The sequence below is a fragment of the Delphinapterus leucas genome, chromosome 6 (assembly GCF_059928025.1).
Source record: "Delphinapterus leucas isolate spDelLeu-1000000601 "Yukka" chromosome 6, BTC_Dleu_Yukka2, whole genome shotgun sequence".
NCBI classification, from domain to species: Eukaryota; Metazoa; Chordata; class Mammalia; order Artiodactyla; family Monodontidae; genus Delphinapterus; species Delphinapterus leucas.
In genome coordinates this window covers 75,340,470-75,355,386 of record NC_143134.1, presented here as the reverse complement: position 1 = coordinate 75,355,386, position 14,917 = coordinate 75,340,470, and the positions used below count along the sequence as shown (strand labels likewise).

The window sequence follows — 14,917 nt, the reverse complement described above, 5'->3', positions numbered from 1 at the left end:
CTCAGGGACTCAGAGACATTGCTACGGAGGACACACTGCATTTGTTTGTGGGTCTGTCTGCCCTGCTAGATCAGGAGCTCCTTGGGCACAGTCAGGGGTTTGGGCTCCCCAGACACTGTCTGTACTTCATGTTAAATAAATGAGTGAATGGCCCAGGTCAGACTCACTTTTTTGTGTCTTTTGACTGGAATTCCTCCAAAAGTCTTTCAAGGTCCCTGTACACCTCTCCAGATCACAGCTTTACTCTCAGTCCTGCCTCAGTCCTTAGGCCTTTCTGAAAAGAACACTGCCCGTTTGGAAAGAGCCAGGGGCCCTTTACCCATGGTTTTGGGGTGTTCCTATTACCATCCTGTCAACTTTTCTGGGTGGTAATCTTCTCTTCATGCTGATGTCCAAGGATGAAAGAGGATTAAGGGAAAGGGAAGAGCAAACCCCTCAACCCTCTAGATTTTCCACCTTAATTCAGGAAATAGTTATTAAAGTGCCTACATTGTGCTTCTTCCATGAGGACCGTAGGCCAGCGGCTCACAAAGAAAATACCCTCTGGGCAGAGAGTAGGCAGTTTGTCACCAAGTGGGGCTCCGGTGACTCGTCCCTGCCCTTCAGCTCATCTCTCCCTTCCCTGCAGAGCTGTGCTTCCCTCCCTGCCTCTGTTTCTAGTACCTTCCACTTCTTCCCTATCCCATCCCATCCTGCTGCATGAATACCATCCCGTTTTCAGGATTCAGCTGAAGCAATTCCTTCCCAATGTAGCATTGCTGATAGACACCCCTCCCCTTCTGCAGAAAGACATCCTCCCAACCCTGTGTCTTTATGTATGGATTCATATCCTAGCCACCTGGCGCGATGCTGACTTTACGTGTCTCCTCCCACTACCTGGAAAGGAGTGGGGGACAGAACCACAACATCGTTTTCCTCTTTGTTTCCCTGGCCCAGTGCTAGGAACACAAGGAGGCACTGAAATGTCTGTTGCAGGAATAAATTAATAGTAATTATTTGTGCACTGTTTTTTTCCCCTTCGTGCATAGCCTGAAAATTCCAGGAACTGTTTGTCTCTCACCTCTACCACCAGCCGTTAGTTTGCCCCAAGGAGATGTCCAGTTGGAATGAAAATGAATGATTGGCTTTCCCTTGGGATGCTGTTGCATCCTTAGGCGTAAGATCAGGACTGTCCATCTCTTGTCCTGGCATTGAAGAGCCTAAGTCTTAAGACTGACAGCTCTGCTTTGTGGAACCCCAGAGCTGTGGGAAATCTGCTGGAACATAATTTGCAGAAGACATATTGTTGAGCTTAAGGAGACCTCCTGTAATTACCAACACAGGGAATTGTTGAGTCATCTTTGAACACTACCTCCCTAGAGACACCCTGTGTGGCACTTACCTTTGTGAATTTCCAAGCCCACATTTGCTTCCCACCCTTGTCTCATTTGCCTAAAACTGAATATCTGTTCAGTAACCCAGAAGGCATGAGACCCCAGACAGAAATATGTAATGATAGTTTTTACTTTTTGCATCATTTTGTTGGTTAAATTTTGCCTCCAGTACATCTTTGAAATATAAAAAGTATTATCCAATTTCTGGTTTTCTTTCCACTCTTGAGCATATAACAAGGCAGAAGTTGAATTGATGTTAACACCCTTGTTTGGGCTCCATGGAGCCTGTGTCTGCTCTGAAGATGTTTGTCCACCTTGACTTTGTCAGCAATGGCGTGGTGGGTAGTGGGCTTCCACCAGGTAGGGTACTCTCTTGTTTGGGGACAGTTTTTGCTTTGAAGGAGCTTAGCTGGAGCTAAGGTCTGAGTCTTCACAGGCAAAGGCCACTTCTCTAGTTCAAAATGCAGATGTAACATTCTACACATAACAGCGTAGAGGTCTTATATCAGAAAGAGGCTTACCACTGATCACTAAAAAAATGCAAGAGAGTAGTGGTTGACTGCTTTCTGTGCAAGTTGGAAAACATGGTAAGGCTGGACACCCCACTGACATCAGTTATTCAGTAAATGTTTACTGGGTGCCTACTGTTTATAAGACACAAGGCTAGGAACTTGGATTATAAAGATGAATAAGACAAGAGCCCTCCGGAGAGTTCTTGGGAGAGGGGAGGCAGACACATAAACAGATAATTACAAAACCCGAAACATGCCATCAGGGGAGAATGGTACCTTGAAGAGAGTCTGAGAAAGCTTCAGCAAGATGAGTGCTTTCGAAGGAGAGAATGAGGGAGAACTCTCTAGGTGGAGGTCAGTAACGGCACATGCAAACAGAAGGAAGCACAAGGGGCCTCATTTGCATGCAGAAGGCTAGAGCATGAGTGTCTGAGGGGAAGTGCCGCCTGATAAAGGCTGGTGTGGGTCCCCTGAGAACCTCGGTGAGAGCAGTGCCCACCAAAGTCACATTTGTGCCTCTTCTCCAGTGTCCCATGGTGGACACCTGGGACTGGTCATCGAGCCTTACTGTGGGGTCTGACCTGCCTCTTCTGCATCCCAGCCTGCTCTCCAGATAATCTGTCTTCTCACATCATCTGGCGATGACCTGTTGCTCACAACATTGCAAAGACTCCATTTTCAGAAGATTTGCAACAGAAAATAATTAGAGAAATAGGCACTGTGGGATACTTTGGGAGCATTTATTTTTTTCAACGAAGGTGATATACATGGCTCTCAAACCAAGCAATTAAAGAAAAAGCAGCTGCTCTAGCTTCCCCAGGGACTAGACCTTTAAAATTTTTGTGACAGAGAAAATTACTTGGGGAAAAATAGACATAAATGTCCAAGGAAGCTCTTCAAATTTGAAAAACTGGGAAAATTTAAAGGCATTAAATTATCATGAAAACTTGACTACATTAATTTTGAGTAGGCCAGACATAGAGCTAACTCAGCAAGTCCCCACCAACTCTCTTGGGTGCCGAATGAAAAATTCTGTGTGTTCTTTTTAAAGGCACACGGGGCACCTTTCTTGTGTCCAGGGACCGTGGGGCTTGGGTACTTCGTGTCTGACGTTACCCTAATGCTCATCCTCTTGACTTAACTGCGGAGCAGCTGATTTCCGCATGTGAGTGTTGAAGAGGCTCATTGGTCCTCACCTCCCTGCTCAGGATCAGATATATCTGCTCATGGGAAACAAATCCAGGCTTCACAGCAATAGACTGGGATGGTACCACATCTGTGTGCATAATACTGCATTTCACCGTATCATGCTTCAGTTCATTTGGTGTTTCCTGTCATTAAGACTCTTTGGAAAGGATTTATTGTTTTTATGATTTCACACAGTGCTTGCTGGGGCCCCCCTTGTATGTGAGCATGCCCCCTCCCTTCCTGAGCACCATTGCTCCGTGGGACATTCTCCCTTCCCACGCAGAGGTGTATTACTGATGTCTCTGTGCCTCCGCTTCCCCGTGAGGTTCAGTCTCCAGAGGTCAGAAGCAGGTTCTAGCTATTGCTCGTGTGATTTTGCTTTCTTTACCCAGAACATACCTCTCCTCAGTCACAGCCCCACTCTTCCTCAGAGAATAGGTCCTTGACTGGGTTCGGTTTTATGCCTTCTGTCAAACATCACCAACAGACTGTGAAGCTGCATGTTCTTCCTTTCAGAGGACCATGGCTGCAGAATTCGTAAGCATCCCTGTGGCTCACCTGAAGGTTCTCTTCATCCCCCCAGATTTCAGGAGCATGCAGAAATGTTTGGGAATCAGCTGGGGAGGGTTTTCAGCGCCTGCACTATTCCCATCCCTGTGCTTGTTTTCTTTCTTTGGTCATTCAATCAGCAGGGCTTAAAGGGCGCTGGCCTGGAGCTTCAAATCCATTCAAGCAGGACCTGCACAGGGAGCCTGAGCCCATCACCAGGTTGGGGACTGTGCTTTCCAAACCTTTTCTATGCCTTATTTTTAAACATACCATTTAACAAAGAATTTTTTAACTCTTCTAAGAGTATCAAGGTAATGTTTTTTGGATGCCGAAATATCTCTGTGTTTTCAGTGGCCTCTGGATTATATCAGACAGAATATTTCACAGGTGGTGTGGTTTCCAGTCATCAGAATCAGTCCCGGCTGCCTCTTTAAAACTTCATGTTTTAATTTTTCCCTTTCCTTTCAGGTAATCTTGGGCAGGTGATTTTATAAGACATTTAGCACCCAAAGTCTTTTGTTTCCCTCAGTAAGAAAAATGTTTTAAAAACGGAAACATTTGAGTATCACTATTAGCTTTATTCATCTAGGGCTTTAAGTTTGATATTCAACTTTCGCGATGCTTGAACACTTGGCCTAAGGTGGGGGGCCGGGTGAGGCTGAACTGTAGAACTGTAAGGGCTCCTTTGGAAACAGGGCAGGAATCTAACGAAAGCTCGACAAATCCAAGGCTTCTATGTACATTTGGCAGTTCCTTTCCAAGAAAGTTTTCTCACTGCTGAAATGTGCTTCAGATAGGACCTCTGTGTCCCCCAGGGCTGGGCGGTTCACCCAGTCCCTCACTCTGTGATGCTCACTGTGATTTCCTCTGCTGTCTGTGTTCCAGTCCCCGTCTCCTGGCAGTTCCTCACCCCTGGGTGCAGAGTCTTCGAGCACACCCCTTCATCCCAGTGACCCCACGGAAGCCTCCACAAATAAAGAGGTAGGGTACCATTTTGTTTCAAAAGCCATCAGCCCGTTATGTCTTATTCTGTTTCTGGTTTATGCTTTCTCCAGCCTCCAACAGAGCTGCCGACCCAGATTACCCTGCGGAGAAAAATTCTGATCTCTCCAGCGTGGAATTCGGTGATAAAGCCATGCCATCCAATTTGACAGCCGCTAGCCACAGGTGTCTATTTTAATTCATAAATAAAATGAAAAAGTCACCTCCTCAGGCACACTAGCCACATTTCAAGGGCTCGGCAGCCACACGTGACTAGTGGCTATTGTACTGGAAGCAGAGATTACTGAACATTGCCATGATGGCAGAAGCTTCTCTTGGACGTGGGACATCAAAAGCTCTGTTTAGCAGCATCCTTCCTAGAGGTGTTATGAGCCTCAGTGCCATGGCATTACAGTTGCTCTGTGGTTTGGGAAATGGGCTGGTTTCTTAAATACTAATTTATTTCAGGCCCAAGTGAAATATCTTTCATGACAACAGGATGACTGCTTGTCCTGGCTTACCTGGGGTGGTTCCGGTTCACACCTGTTGTCCAAGCAGTACACCTGGTGAGCACCCCGTCTCACGTTTGAAAGCAGCAGCGCTGTCCAGGAGAACTTTCTGTGATGCAGGGAATGTTTTACTTCTGGACTGTCCCATATGGTAGACACTACCACGTGTGCCTAGCAAGCCCTTGAGGTGTGGCTAGTGGCACTGAGGAAATGAATTTTGCATTTTATTCCATTTAAATTAGCTTAAATAGCTGTGTGTGGCTAGGGGCTGCTGGACAGTGCAGCCTTAAAGTGTCTCTTTGGACAGCAAATCGTATGGTCACCCTACTGATGGAGGCCATGCTGAGCACTGGCAGAGAATATTGATGACAGAAGATGCTGCTTTGCTCCCATTAAGGGTTCTGGGGCTAGAAACGGGCAGGTGTTTTTCCCCTGAGAGGGAGCCATTGCCCTCTCCAGCACCTGTTGTCCTTTGACACCTGACTAACTGCTACCCTTACCTACTTATGAACTAGCAACAGGTAAACACTGGCCTGCACCATCATCTGTGTGTGGGCTCAGCTCATTCTAAATCGAGATGCTGCCTAAGCAACACTGAGGACAGGCGTTAAAGAGCTAAACCACATGATGAATGATTGTCTCATTTTTCCTTCCTTTTGCTAATAATTTTCCATTAAATTCGATGGAAGAAAGCGACCTCCATTTTAACCTGAGTGGCAGATCGCTTCTAAAAGGAGTCTTAGTTAAAATTTACCCTTAAAATATCATTGAATTCACATACGTTTGCCATTAAATATTCATGCGGGGGAGAAGTATTTTTTTCATTAATCTATTCATATTAAACCAAAGAAACGTGAGGAGACCTTCTCTGAAACGGCACCGACATTAGAATTTAGATTTGAAATATGCTTTGTCCTTCTCTGGTCTTCACCAGGCCACAGGAACTGGAGTAATGGGCTTACGGTTTCTGCTGGCCCTGCATCCTACAACGTCACCTTGTACTTTATTCATAGCACACGAATAGGTAAGAACAAATGGCAAGAAGAAAAGCCACAGTGATAATAACAGTAATGAGAGTTACCATTTCTTGAGCATTTATAGTGTTCAGGCACCAGGCCAAGCAAGTCACATAGTATCTCATTTAGTCCTTAAAATACTTCTGCGAGGTAGGAATTAATGTCCTCATTTGTTAGTGGAGGAAGCTGAGAGGTTAAGTAACTTACCTGAGGTCCCAGATCTCACATGTGGTAGGGCCAGGCTTTGAATCCAGAGCTCCGGAGAGCCCAGGCTCTTAACACCAGAATCTGCTGTCCTTGCAATGAAGAGTACTTGCCGGTCACACACTGAATGGACAGGGTAGCTTGCACGTTATTATTGCAGTTTTCAAGCCTCCGGACTCTACACATGGTTTATGTGACCTCCTGGAACATCCCAGAGATTTGGCCTTTAAGTTCTTGAATGTGGCTTTATTAATTCTTGAATGTTAAGGATCAACTAATGTTCATCTCTGTCCACATGTGGGAAAACACAGGGCTAATCAGACATCTGATTTGATTATTCATCAGATATAATAAGCAAGTTTCTCATTTGGCACACGTTTCTGCATATCTTTAGAAATAACGATGAAAATCCTCTTTGTGTGCAATAATTAGAGATTAGAGACTCTTTCGTTTCACAAAACTCTTTAAAAAAAAATTTACTACCCCAGAGATTAAAGAAAGCCAGTCATGAGTTCATGAATAGAGAATAAGTGAATGTACCAAATGCCCTCCGTTGTGGCTCTAAATAAAACAGCAGCTTTTAGAGCCATAGACTAAAGCAATTCTTTTGTAGCATCTGCTAAAATCTAAATCTAATAGCCCAAGAAAATATAAATATAAATTGGCTTCTTGGTTGTACCTGGAGGCTAAACCATTTTGATTAGATGAAGTAAAGCCCTCATTGCCCCTAGATGCTGAGGGCAAGGACAGGGAAATGGTTGGGGAATAATAATCTAAAGGTCTTTGGCTCTTATGAAGAAGCTCGCTTTCATCTGCATACCATGAAGTTACGGATTTTTTTTCCTTAAAGCAACAGAGTTTAAGCCAACAGGCACTCAGCTGGGCCTATCTTCTCACTTGAGTAAATGGAAAGTAAAATTAATGTGAAGCACCGTTGAAATTGGAGTCCTCTTTTCTCCTATCCACATAATCTTGGCTTTCACTAGGTGTGCCTCTTTCCATAAATGCATTAGCAGCCAGTAACTTTTCGTTCCTGGTGATCTTGTGTCCTTAGTTTCTTTAAAGGTGATCCTTTCTGAAACCAGAAACCCACCCTCTTTGGTGTGAGGAACCATTTCATCCCAGTGAGCACATCTGCAGCAGGCTTGCTGAGATTGATCTGCATTGTGTATTGTGTGATTAGTGTTGAATTCTTGTCATTGTCCTGGATTGAGCTTAGAGTCTTAAAATGGTTTCTTTGACTGCCTCCAATTTTCACATAACAATTAACATTAATATTTTTTAGAATGTTGTGCAAATATTAACTAATTAATCATTCCTTAGCCATTCCCATCTTCCAAGTGAAGAGCACTGTATAAAGTGCTATGATATGGAGTTGTTTCCCATGATATACCAGCCATCATCTAGGGCCCTTCAGCCTTCGAGTCCACTAGGCACCTCAGAGTATACCATCAATTCAAGTCAACCTACTGAGCAGCTATGTTGTACTAGGTAGTCTTGTTCTGAAATGATCACCTAACACCTGGTAGATTCTTGGCAATGAAAATCTTTAGGTTTTTTGAAGATAACCCGTGGCCATGCAAACCCTGATTTTGCCCATTTTAGGGACTCTTGTCTTTTACGTTAGCTCTCCACTCTCCTGTAATGCTCTCATCACCCTGCCCTAGACATACCAGCTGCAAATTCTGTCACTGGTTGGAGCAGGAATGAATTACCTATTCTTATTCCACTGAGAGTTAACTCTAGGACATTTGCTTGTGAAAGGAACCAAGTGGTAAGTACTGCTCCTCTGAGAGCTAGCATTTAAACTGCCATCCAATCAGGTTCTAGAAGGTTTCTAGCTGATTATATCCACTTCCAAGGATGCTCTGGGAGACTGACCTTTGCTATGAGGTTTTACTTAGTATAAGAAATTCCAGGGTTTTTAAATTACCTCTTTGTTTATTGGGTTCTTATTTTAAGGTAACACAATAATAACTTATGTAATGGATTTTTTAAACTAAAATACATAAGTAAGGGATGAAAGGAAGAGATAAAAACTGTAGCAATCATTTTTAGCACAGTTAGAGATCAGTGCAGCAAAGACATAAAGTGGAATAAAATTCTCAAAGGGAATTCTTAATTTTAGCATATAATCATTTCATTGGTGCCTTTACTAATTGGCAGTTTCTCACTTAGACACCCAAATTCTTAAGAATACAAATTGAGTCCTTTTTATTGCTATTACTGATTATGAATTTTGGTCCATGGGTTATTTTTTAAGATGACAGACATCTCTCTGATTGTAGAATGTAGGATTTTTAGATTATCTAAAATATGAATGGATGGTTCTGGGCTTTGGGTAACCTTTAATAATAAATGCATATGTTTATTCACACGTCACTTTTTGTAGCCCAAAATGGTTGACAACTGGTTAATATCTGTCATTGGGGATGTATTTATTTTTCATGTTGCACAGATGGCTGTGTTAATGCATTTTTCATCATGCTTTGCCCTTTTTGAAACCTCTTTGTCTTAATTGCAGTCAAGAAAAAGCTTGGCTTCATTCCCAACCTACGTCGAAGGTAAGAGCTGAGAAGGAAATATTGAACACCAAGTCATTCATGAATCTTCTAGCATTTTGGGTATTGGAAGCCCTGGGCTGTAAGACGATAGTGGGGAAAAGAGACCACAGAGTCACCTATTCTCAGTCTTAAGTCTTAGAATCTTAGACTAAAACAGCAGTAGCCGTGAACCTCTCAAAGACCCTCCTCCCTGCCTTTGCTGATTCTGTCCAGGAGACTCTGAGGCTGGGGGCTTTGCCCAGCCTAGAACTGGCCATATTGGATCCAAAAGCCAAGTCTCCTTATCTCTAGTCCAATATACCTCTTGCATCCATCAAGGCCCATTCAAATGGGAATGATGTTTAACTAAGGGAGAGATTCTGCTCTTCATTTAAAAAATAAATAAAAAGACCTTCCCAGTAATTCCCGTCTCTTGCTTGGATGAGCTGGTGATAGTCACATTTATCAAGCTCTTTCTCACTGTCTGCCAGGTACTGTTCTAAGCACTTTCTAGGTAATAACTAACTGAATCCTCGCGCTGACCTTGTGAAGTGGGCTGCATCATTATCCCCGTGTTATGCACGAGAGAACTGAGGCATGCGGGGTGTGAGCAACCTTCCCAAGATCCCACAGTTAGAGTAGCAGAGACAGGCTGGGAACCAGAAGTCTGGCTCCACCGTTCTCCCGGTAATCAATATCCGATGCAGGGCCTTTGTTTTCTGCCACACAAATGTTGATATTATGCAGGTCCTACGGCTTCTGGCGATTTGCTTGTAGTTTGGTGTTCCTGGCAATATCTTGTCACCTAGTTTTGTTGCAAATATGTTCCAGTGGTTTTTGGTTTCCCTATCTAGTTTCTTTGTTTTAGGTGGTGATTAAGAGAGAATAAAAAACTATGCTACTATGACCATCTTCTTAGAACCCTCCAAAGTAGTTTTTTAATGCTAAACAAATTATGTAAATGTTTGTCTAACACCCTCCTCTGACTTCTCAATTCCTTTATAATAAAATTACAATTTATTAACCTAAAAAAAAAATATCTGATGCAGGACCGCCACACATGGTTGTGCAGGTTGTTCACTGCACAAATGTATCCTGTCAACAAGCCTGGTGGGGCCACAACTCAGTCCAGGCTAGACATCCCAGCTTGAGGTCAGGCCACACAACTGGAGCGTGCTACTGATCCTCTACCAGGGAGGACAGCACATGATTTGGGGGGCAGGGTAGATTGTCATTCCCTTGAAGGAGGATTTTCTGGGAGCCAGAGGATGCCCAGACATCGTGTCTGGCCTTTGGATCCTGTGCATGAACCGTGGGTGTGTTCCACTGCCCAAGAATGAATTACCTGGATTCATAAACCTACCTGAACCCTTGGGCCTGAAGCCCAGGACAAGCTCATAGGTTTGGTTGTTACTCAGGTTTCTTTCTTGAGTAACTTGGAAATTATTTCCACCATCTTTGCAAAGCTCCAAAACTCCACAAGAGTACCTCGGGGAGTTTTCAGAAGTTGACTGTTTCAGAATAGTCAAAACTATTCTTCACATCCATTCCTCTAGGCCTAGAGATTTTCAAGCTCGGCATTAACATGAGTGTGAAGATATAACGTGTGTGCTCGTTCACCCACAGAGCAGCATAAAGGCATCACTGAAAAGGAAAACCTGCAATTCTTTGACTTAGGACCATTATAACTTTTTTTTTTTAACTTTTAAAAAATCCACTAGCACTGAGCCTAAAATGAACTTATGAAATTCGGGCTGTTTTTTGTGAGTGTAATACCGTGACATTTGATTTTAGTCAGTTTCCCCAGAGGATAATTGACATAAGATCATATCTCAAATATATATTTGTTTAGGTCCAATAGTTCTGTCTCTTGGCTGCCTGACATTTATACAGTCACTTAAATATTATCTGGATTGCTTTTAAATATATCTGCATATCCATACTCATTATGGATAAAGAAGGACCCTTTTCAGTAAATAGAGCTAAATCCACTGATGAATATATGATATTGGAAGTCCCATAGAGAAGATGTTGCATTTTTGTTTTTCTTTTAACATTCATTATTTTCACAAAATAAATGGAAGCTTTTTAAAAGTTGCTATTCCAGGTGAGACCTTTTTTTCCTCAATACCGGCTTGTCAAAAATGATTATGTTTGTGTAACATTATAAATCTATTGCTGGAATTTGAGAGAAGACTGATAATCTCTTACTTTTTACAAGGCATAGTGTGGATCCAAACTTGTCCATGTATTATTTTAGTTTGACAGTGCTTCCCTGCTATATACCTAAAGTTGTACATTGTAAATAACCTGCATCCTTCTCACATCTATAAAAGCTTCAGGGTAGGAAGGGTGTAGCTGTTGAGAAGCATGTAAGGGACTGGTATGTGGTGGAGGCAGCTTTGGCTGTGTACCACTCAGTGTTTATCCAGAGTCTCAGAAAGAATGAGAATCAGAAAACTAACAGGTTTCCTGACTTAATTACTACACACACACGCTTTGTGAAGGCCTTTCCTAAAACATTGTTAAATTTCTTTTTTTCCACCACCAACTTGGTTTTAGGAAAATGAATAGATTACTTTAAGGCTGTGCCCTGATAAGTAGCTTATCGTGGGAAGCAGCTGTTTAAGCTCAAGATGAGCTGGATGTGTAAGGATAAAGATAAAAACCATTTCAGATTAGCTCTCCAAGAAGAAAAAGCAAATTGTTTCCATTTCAAATTATCTAATTTACGACGCTGAGGTTTTAACAGTGGGTTAAAAAGTATATTTTAGTCTTTCCAAATATGGCATTCAAGCCAAAGAAAATACATATAATTTCATTGCAGAATTAAAACGCCTTTCTTACTTAGCACATCTGTTGTAAAGTTATATATTATTCCGAAACGTGTTTTAATTTCCAGTAGGGTTTACAGGTGATTGTGGTTAGAATCAGATGTCCCCATTTTAAATATTTAAAACTAAGGTTTGATTTAAAAGGCTGGTGAATGAGAACAGAAAATTCCAGTTTTCCTTGGAATTGATATGTATGTAGACGCAGGCCGGGAACATTGTAGCCTGTGAGTCAGCAAGGTAGCAGCATGAGACCATGGCTTTAGGGTAATGTTACCTGTCTTGCAGATTTCAGGTTAGAGGCTATTTTGGGAATCCAAACATGTGGCAACAAATACTCATTTTTCTGATTTATAAAATTTGTTTCCCCCATTATGGATAAGATGGAAGGGGGTGATATGCATGGGTGGCGAGTAAAGCAACTGCTGTAAAATGAGTTTTTCTAATAAGACGGCCTTCTGCTCACCTAACCATTTGTCCAGCAAACATTTATTTGATACCCAGTGGGTGACAGACACTGACTAGACACGGGACAGCCAGAGATGACTGTGACGAGCTCTTTGTCCCAAAGAGCCCGCAGTCTAACAGGCAAAACAACATCCTTTATCACTGAACTTTATGCTTCATGTTTAAAGAAATATTCACATTGTTTCTCACAATAAATGGACCGGGTGAAATAAGCTTCTCTAGGAAGAAATTGTTCCTTCTATTTGCAAATGAGGGCTGAGTGAAGGTAGACCAGAGAGATGCTCTAGACTCGCAGGTTGATGCACCTGCTCAGGGGTCTCTGGAACTGGCCCACCTGTGCTGGAGGTGAGCAGCGGGGGAGAGGTGGTGTGATTGGGGTGTAGAGCGTGGCTTCACTCACCACTGTGGCTCTGTGTGTTACAGTTCCTGGACCTTGTGACCCTGAGGACTTGATCGATGGAATCATTTTTGCTGCCAATTACCTGGGCTCCACCCAGCTTCTCTCAGACAAAACCCCCTCCAAAAACGTGCGCATGATGCAGGCCCAGGAAGCAGTAAGCAGGATCAAGGTGAGGGGGCACCGTGTGCTCCGAGGGGGGCGGCGGGCAGATGTGGGCGCCTGAGCCGGCCGTAGTGCTCACCCCACACCTCATGTCCCGAGCTTAGAGGAGAGGAGATTGAGGTGACGTGGCAGGCAGTGCTTATACACGTACCTGCCAACAGTTCTAAACGGAAAAAAGATTTCCAAAGTATGCTGGAGTCCTGATGTATAAATGCTACATAATTTGGTTGTTCTTAATGGCCAGTCTTGAGGAAAAAGTGTAAAGCTTTGAAAAGTTGAAAAGGTGAGGAAGGATAACATTGTAAGTGTTATATTTCCAATATAATATGTGAGAGCTGTATCACTGTATTTCCTTGTACGGTTAGAGACCAGTGACTAAAACGTCCGTGATACAGTGTGGTTCCAACTAGCTGTCACTGCATTCGAACCGGTTGATCCTGTTCAAGCTAGGTTGAACTGGCTTGCTTCACCTAAAACGAGCCATTTGATCAGATCTACCCTGGCTAGTCTGAACCAAGTCAGTGCAAGGGTAACTCGGTGCAAACCAGTCATAACCTGTTTGAATCTGCCTTATAAAGATTTAAAAGCAGCGAGCCTATTTGATCCCTGAAGAAGCACTTTTGTCTAGTTTAAATCATTCACAACTAGTTTGAACCAGCCAGAGCTGGTTTGATCCCATGGAAATGCAGAGCTCTAGAATCTCCACCACGATGCTAGTGCCACCTAGAACCACGGACAAGCCAAGGGCGACAGGGACCCCCATGGTGCCATCACGTAATTCAAGTGCCATTAAGTGCCACCAGCACCTAGAACCCCTGAGGCTGTTTCCATGTAGAGCCACAGGCATCGCGTCACCATTGAAATCAGAGCTGGGTGTTTCGAGTGAGTTGGGATAGGTTATGACTTCCCAGATTTGGTTCTGTCTGGTGTCCACTGGCCAGAATCAACTCCCTCCTCAAGCGACCAGTCCCTTTTTCATGTCTTCTCTCTCACACATCCCCAAGTTCCATCCTGGGCTTCGTGTGGCATGTGGAATGAGAAGCACGAGTGGAAGGCCATACGTGAGAGTCCTTTACTGTCTCCATCAAGGGAAGAATATTTCTTGAGCACTTATGTGTGCAAGGCTGTGCAAGGTCCCCTGAGGGAGGGAAAATAGTGATTTGTAAAGTGAGATCCTTACCCTCAAGCTCAGCAGCACAAATGAGAAGTGAATCAAGCCAGCGCACGTGCAGGGGGTGCCAGAGGAGGAGAGAGGGGTGTCAGGAACTAAGGGCCACAGGAGTGCAGAGAGACCTTGAGAGATGAGATGCTGCCTGAAAGCCCAAGGGAGGGGAGAGCAGCAACCACGGAGGTCACAGAGGTCACACAGCAGGGGCCGTGCTTCTGGTCCTCCGGTCGGGGCTGATTCCCATCTTATTCACATGCCCAGGCTGTGCCATGCCCTGAATATTAAACAAGGTCAGCGCTGGCTCTTCCCTTCACTACCCATCACAGCACGGTAAGCCCACACTGCAACTTTTGATAATATTATCGACATTTTAGGAATTAGGATGTGTAAGCCAGAGAGTAATTTACAGCTACATCTTACCCCCAGAGATGCATCTTATCCTGCGGCTCCCAACAAGACAACTCCCTGACAATGTATCAAGCTGACCTTCCTGCCCTCCGCATCTTTCAGACTCAATAATGCTGCTGGTAGAACATCAGGTTCCTGTTGAGCTGCCCATCCAAGCTTGGCCTGATTCTTTTTCACTGTCTCCGTTATCATAAAGAGGTGACAGTAATACCCACAGATATCCCCACAGCCTTCTCCATCTTAATTTAGTATCTCCCAGGCACAACGTTCAGAACAAGAACGCACAAACCTCTCTGAGAGAACAAGCTGCTTTTCAGGCATTGTCCTGCCTTATTTCATACAGAGCAGAGAACTTTAAAAACATAGTCTTTAAGGACGTACTTCTGACCCCTCCTGTCCCACAGTTTCCAAACATGTTATGATTTTGTTACATTAACATTTGCTAAGTAAACCCCCAGGGTGCCAGATGGTGAGCAAAACACCACAAGAGAAATTGAGATAGAGAAGTTTATGACTCACAGGTCCTGGAGGAAGTACCTGCACACCTGGAGGGGCCACGTGGGGAGGTCAAGGCAGGACCTGGGCATAAGCCTTTCTTTATTGGG

The 14,917-nt window shown here is 43.7% G+C and overlaps 1 protein-coding gene across 3 annotated transcripts in view; it reads left to right on the top strand.

Moving 5' to 3' along the window:
• The window catches only part of APBA1 (amyloid beta precursor protein binding family A member 1), a 239,651-nt gene that overhangs the window by 193,666 nt on the left and 31,068 nt on the right, over positions 1 to 14,917 (top strand). For all 3 annotated transcript variants that reach the window (XM_022573543.2, XM_089913286.1, XM_089913285.1), the window contains exons 3-5: positions 4,508 to 4,603; positions 8,857 to 8,896; positions 12,598 to 12,743. In XM_022573543.2, coding sequence (XP_022429251.1) covers positions 4,508 to 4,603; positions 8,857 to 8,896; positions 12,598 to 12,743 — 282 coding nt within the window. The remainder of the gene's footprint in view (positions 1 to 4,507; positions 4,604 to 8,856; positions 8,897 to 12,597; positions 12,744 to 14,917) is intronic.